The sequence below is a fragment of the Sceloporus undulatus genome, chromosome 8 (genome assembly GCF_019175285.1).
Source record: "Sceloporus undulatus isolate JIND9_A2432 ecotype Alabama chromosome 8, SceUnd_v1.1, whole genome shotgun sequence".
Lineage (NCBI taxonomy): Eukaryota > Metazoa > Chordata > Lepidosauria > Squamata > Phrynosomatidae > Sceloporus > Sceloporus undulatus.
This window is the reverse complement of record NC_056529.1, coordinates 21,683,780-21,689,795: the sequence shown is the minus strand read 5'-3', so window position 1 is coordinate 21,689,795 and position 6,016 is coordinate 21,683,780. Positions and strand designations below refer to the sequence as shown.

The window sequence follows — 6,016 nt, the reverse complement described above, 5'->3', positions numbered from 1 at the left end:
GTTTTATTTATATGCCACCTTTCCCATAGGATCAAGGTGACACACAACATCAGATAAAACACAATATACAGTTAAAATACATCCCGTTAATGTGATATAGATATGTGTGTGTGTGTTTATATAGTGAGCCACTTTGGGTCCCAACTTAGAAAAAAGATGGGATAAAAATAATATACATACATATATGTATGTATGTATGTATGGGTGGTTTCATGTGGTCCGCGGTCCATGGATGGACTCAAGAAGGTGATGGGTATGAAATTGCAGGAACTAAGCAGAGCAGTAGAGGACAAGGAGTCTTGGAGATGTCTTACAGGGTTGCCATGGGTTGATGCCAACAACGACAGCAACCACAAAGGTGGTTCCATGCACCCCTCTCCCCCTCCCCATTTGCTCCCACCCGGCAGGACTGGTGTTACTGGTGGCCGCTCTGGAGCGTTCCCGACGATGGAGTTTCCAGAAGAGTCTTTTGGGGGCTTCCCAGGAGGACCTGAGAGACAACATCCTCAACTACAACGAACAGGGAGGAGGAGAAGAGGACCAGGTGAGCTGGGGGGGGGGGGCAGCGGAGAGAAGACCCCTCCAAAGGCAGAGCCCCCTTGCAAATATCCCCCCTTGCAAATATGCACAAACACACCTTTTAGGACTTCTTTTAAGGCATTTGGGCTGCAGCTCCATTGCAGAATTAATGCAGTTTGGCACCATATTGGTGGTGTCATTGTTGCTGTGTCCCTTTCAAGTCATGTGCAACTTATAGTGGCCCTAATGTGAACCTATCATAGGGTTTTCTGGGCATTATTTGTACATCAGGAGTTTACCATGGCCTTTCCTCTGCGGCTGAGAGTGTGTGACTTGCCCAGTTACCCAATTGGTTTCCTTTCCAACCCTGATCTCCAAAGTCCTAGCCCGGCACTCAAAACCCAATACCAAGCCAGCTCTCGCATTAATAGGATTTGTAGTTTTGTGAGTTATTTGTCCTTCTCTGGTCTCATGCCACAACAAGTTTCATATCCAGGACTCTGTAGGATGGCACCATGGCAGTTAAACTGGTGTCAAACGGCATCCATCTGCCAACCATCCCAGCCAAGTTGGGGGTGCCATGGTTGATACATTCCCCTACCCCTTTTTTTCTTCCTGCCCTTAGGATGCCTATGACCTCAACCAGCTTCGCAACCCGGACCTGTTCCCCCCGCTTTCGCCTCATTGCAAGCCGCCCCGTCGGCGGGACGCCCCCTGTGGCTATGCCTTGCCCCCCTTCCCCCGGCGTTTGCCCGGCTGCTGCCCCTCGGACATCGAGGACTTCATCAATGAGGTACAGAGACAGACAGAGATTCTGTGCCAGTGTCCAATGGTCACCATTAGATTGGCACAAAACCAATCCATCAATCACATATTCCATCACATATTCCATCATAGATCACACATATTCCATCACACATTCCATCAATTACATATTTGATCAATCACATATTCTATCAATCACATATTCCATCAATCACATAGTCAATCACATATTCCTTCAATTACCTATTCCATCAATTGCCTATTCCATCAATCACTTATTCTATCAATCACATAATCCATCAATCACATATTCCATCAATCGCATGCTCCATCAATTTAATTTTCTTTTAAAATTTGTCCCTCCGCTCAAAAAGAATCGATTCTGATCTGGCGTTCCCACAGTTAGGAATCGAGTCAGAACTGATTCCACTCAAAAGAACTGCTTCCAAAAAACCCTGGTCTTTTTGCGTTTGCTCTGCTTTATTTCCCCTGGAAGCGATCCAATGAGGATCAGGATCGACTTCCAGTGGGAACTAGGGCCATATACCCCAAATCAGGATTCGGAGCTTTTCCTAGTGGGAACGACCCCAAAGTGAGTGATGGGATGGAGAACAACTCTGCAGGGAGGTTTCAGCTGTGGGGTTTCTGTGTTGTCAGGGGGTCAGTCTAGATTACTTTTAGGTTATCTTCCTAATGTTTTAGGTATCATATAGGAGCAAAGTGGGATATTTATCAGGCTGCATCTGCATTGCAGAAACCATGCAGTTTAATACTGCTTTAACTGCCATGGCTCCATGCAATGGGATCCACTGAATGTGTTTTAATTACTGTAATAACTTAATTCTGTTTTAATATACTATTTTTGTACGTTTTTAACTGTATGGTTTTTTTAATGTAGTAAGCTACCCTGAGTCCCAGCCCTGGCAGATGGGCGGGATATAATGATGATGATGATGATGATGATGATGATGATGATAAATTTATTCATAGCCTGTCTCTCCCCAAAGGATCAAAGCGTTATAAAATAAGGCAATATCAATTATAAAACAAACATAAGTTAAAAAAAATCACATTATCCCCTTACCCACTTATTAAGAACTTAAAACATAATTATAATTACAGTTAAATTATTAAATTGAATATGATTAAAACGAGGCAACCTGGGCCATGTCAACATTATATACTACTGCTACTAAAATATACTACTACTACTACTACTACTACTACATTATATTTTAATGTTTTAATGTTGTTAGCTGCCTCGATCTTAATGGAGAGGTGGGGTATAAATAATAATAATAATAATAATTATTATTATTATTATTACCTTTACTACTAATAATAATAATACTGAGGTTTGCAGTTTTGTGAAATATTTGGCCTTCTATGTCAGAGAGCTTTAGTGCTACAAGAAGCTACAGATGCCAGGATCCCATAGAACAGAGCCATAGCAGTTAAAGCGGTGTCAAAAGTGCATTAATTTTGCGCTGGAACAAGGGCACCATCCAGAACCAACTTTCATAGCTTTCCCTGTGTCTCTTTCACATCACCCACTTCCAGGGTCTAGAGGCAGCTGACACGGATCCCAGCGTCCCCCCCTACGACACGGCGCTCATCTACGACTACGAAGGAGACGGTTCGGCCGGCGGCTCGCTCAGCTCCATCCTCTCCAGTTTGGAGGATGAAGACCAGGACTACGACTACCTCAACGAATGGGGACCCCGATTCCGGCGCCTGGCGGAGCTTTACGGTCAATAGGGGGAACTGGAAGGGGCCGGGTGGGTGGTAAGGGGAGCAGAGTCCATCCCTGGAGAACCAAAGATAGACCCTGGACTCTGTCAGCTGAAACTGGGGATGCCCAACGTACCCAACTTGGTAACCCCTTCGTGGCCATTCAGATGGCATTTCTTTTTAGTGGAACGATGTGAATCATCTCACGCATTCCAGGTTTGTTATTCACAACATGGATCTGCATCTATGCCCATCTCTAGGAGTTCAGTTGCTCCCATGTGCCAGCATGGAGTGGACAATGAGGATGTATTTGAAGCATTCTCAAGGCATGCAGAGTTTAATCCCAAATTATCTCGGGTCTATTCGCATTGGTTATTCACACTGCAAATGTTTTTTGAAAACTCAGGAGAAAAACCCGGTATCAGTTGTCCCAGGTTAAGGAGGGTTTTTTTGGGCAGCCCTCCCCAAAATTAAATGGGTGCATTTGGGATGCAAGTGAACAACAGGGATTCAGCAACAGTGACCTGGGTGCAGTGGAATCAAAGCCGGCAAAAGATGACCAAACTACAAAGGAGGCACACATTTTTATTCAGATACCAGCAACCAGGTGAAGGTGCAAACTGGCACCAAGGAGACTGACCTGAAAACTCAGAATCCGGCCGGTCCTTTCTCCCCTTGAGAAGCAGGATAAGAAACAATGGCTCAAGCAATGTGGGTCAGTGAGGGGGCTTCCATTAACACCTCTGCAGAGATGTCCACCAACTGGGCACACAGCACCGCTCCTGTGACTGGCATCAAGCTCCTTCCAGCCTAGTCTCTAGTTTCATAACCCCAACGCCTCACCTTCTTGTTCCTTGTTTGCAAAGGGAGTCTGGGAGAGTCCATCCCATCCTCCACAAGTCACTCCATCAGTCCAGCGGCCCTTGGCATCTACATCTCCTCCCTGGTGCCAGGCTGCCGAGAGGGCTCTAGGATCAAAGGTTCTGCTTGCCAGCTGCCGGATCCATGCCGGGAGCTACCTAGCATCTTCTTAGTGGCAGTGACCAGGCGGGCGTAGCTCTCGGGGTCATAGGGGTGCCCCCCAGAACGGGTTGAGAGCAAGGGTAGGTGGTCCTGGCGGCCAGAGCGACGGCGGTGGTGGGAAGAACGGAAGAGTGGTGGGCGCCGCTGGTTCTCGCCGTCATGCAGAGAGTCCGGCAGGGGCTTCTGGTTGGTCTCCGGGAGAAGCATGATGCTGAGCACAGAGAGGATGGTGAAGGAGGCAAAGACCACGTGGTGAAGGAAAAAGCCCCGGCTGTTGTGGATGGCCATGAGTGGGGTGGCCAGGCAGCCCACCGAACTGGCTGCCAGGATGAGACCCAACCCGGCACCTCTGTGAAAGAGAAGAGAAGAAGGGGACTGGACGGCTGTGCCAAGAGAGGAGAAGAAGGTGGCATGTGGGTCAACTCCAACAACCTTTGCAAAGGGGAAATCTGGCCCTTTGACTCTCCATAGGTGACCTGTAAGCATTGCCAGGATGCTCAGTGCCTTTCTGGGGGACTACAACTCCCAAAATCCATGGCAAACAAAGCCATGCCATGGTTGTCAATGCCGTTTCCAAAGCTATCACTCCCAGGGGAGTGTATAGTCCACAAAGGAATATCCCCAAGCTCTGGGTCCTACCCTCTTAAGGACCCAAAATTAAATTCTCCTGTATTTGCACCAGATAAATTTAAATTATATCCATTTCTAGTATGGAGAAGACCCTGTTGTACCTGCCTGCAATGCAAAGGTTAAAGATGAGGAGCCTCTTTTAGGGACAAAAGTGACAGTGACCCTAGCTCTGCATTGACAATTCTGAAAAATACACAATCCCAGACTGTGGGAGACTGACTCACACGCCGCCCAGACAAGTCTTGCCAGTCTTTGTGCCTTAACCTTTTGATTTTCTAAAAGCTCAAGCTTTTTCCGTCTCCGTTTAGGAAGAGCTTTGTAAGTTTTTGTATATTCTCGTTAATTAAAAATAAAGAAATAAACTGAAATGCACAACCGTATTGAGTTAGAGGGACAAGTTCACAGAATAAGGCATTTTTCCCTGTTGCCACCCACAACACAAGCATCATGGACCCCTGCCCATGTTATATCAGTCACAGTCCTCCAAACTGTTTGCACAACACTTTTGGGGCAGGTATCTGGGGCTGAGGGAGAAGATAGTGAACTGCTTCCCAGCTCTGGGAACTGGGGTAGATAATAAGAATACAAATACAATCCAAATGCAGAAGAGGAATTTGCAGAACAAACTGACAGGTGGCTCGAGCAAGTAAGCCAAACTGCATGCACCAGGATTAGGCTAGTTTATTGAAACAAACCAGAATCCTTACTGGTGTTTTACTAATGGGTAAGTATGTTAGGAAGGATCGAATTAGGGGAATTATACAAGAGGCGTGTCCTAACAATGCACACAGAGGGATCGTGTCCCTATGTGTATACCAGAGGTCATCTAGTCTAACCCCAAAAGACAGAGACTCGGATGCCAAAGGAGGTGCAATTAAAATATGAACATTTATTAAAGCCACACAACAAAAGGGATCACACACACACACACACACACACACACACTCAATGCTAAAGCAAGGGAGGGGTGAGTTCGGGAGTAAAGGAAAAGGATAGAGGCACCGTTGGGAATATTTACCTTCGAAGTCTTCTCCAAGGCGACGGATTGAGGGATGGTGGATGGTGAGACACGGCCGCGGGAACGAAAAGGGAAGTGGCCACCGCAGTGGCTAGCAGCAGAGTTCCCGCGGGCAAAGCTAACTAGAGGCCCGAAAAGACAGTGAGCTTGGCTTTGCTCAAGTGTTTTCAGCAGAGCACAAGGCTCCAGGAACGCAAGCTCAGAGCGCAATGCTCTACAAGCCCAGAACTCAGGCTCGGAACATCTGCTCTACAAGCCCAGAACTCAGGCTCGGAACGTCTGCTCTACAAGCCCAGAACTCAGGCTCGGAACGTCTGCTCTACAAGCCCA

At 47.0% G+C, this 6,016-nt stretch overlaps 2 protein-coding genes across 2 annotated transcripts in view; one reads left to right on the top strand and one right to left on the bottom strand.

The window, feature by feature from the left end:
• Positions 1-3,069, top strand: part of CDH15 (cadherin 15) — a 20,689-nt gene extending 17,620 nt beyond the window's left edge. Inside the window, exons 12-14 of the mRNA XM_042438718.1 lie at positions 408-544; positions 1,145-1,312; positions 2,845-3,069. Of these exons, the coding sequence (XP_042294652.1) occupies positions 408-544; positions 1,145-1,312; positions 2,845-3,042 (503 nt within the window). The 3' untranslated portion in view covers positions 3,043-3,069. The remainder of the gene's footprint in view (positions 1-407; positions 545-1,144; positions 1,313-2,844) is intronic.
• The window catches only part of SLC22A31 (solute carrier family 22 member 31), a 13,378-nt gene continuing 10,372 nt past the window's right edge, over positions 3,011-6,016 (bottom strand). Inside the window, exon 9 of the mRNA XM_042438719.1 lies at positions 3,011-4,387. Within this exon, the coding sequence (XP_042294653.1) occupies positions 3,946-4,387 (442 nt within the window). The 3' untranslated portion in view covers positions 3,011-3,945. The remainder of the gene's footprint in view (positions 4,388-6,016) is intronic.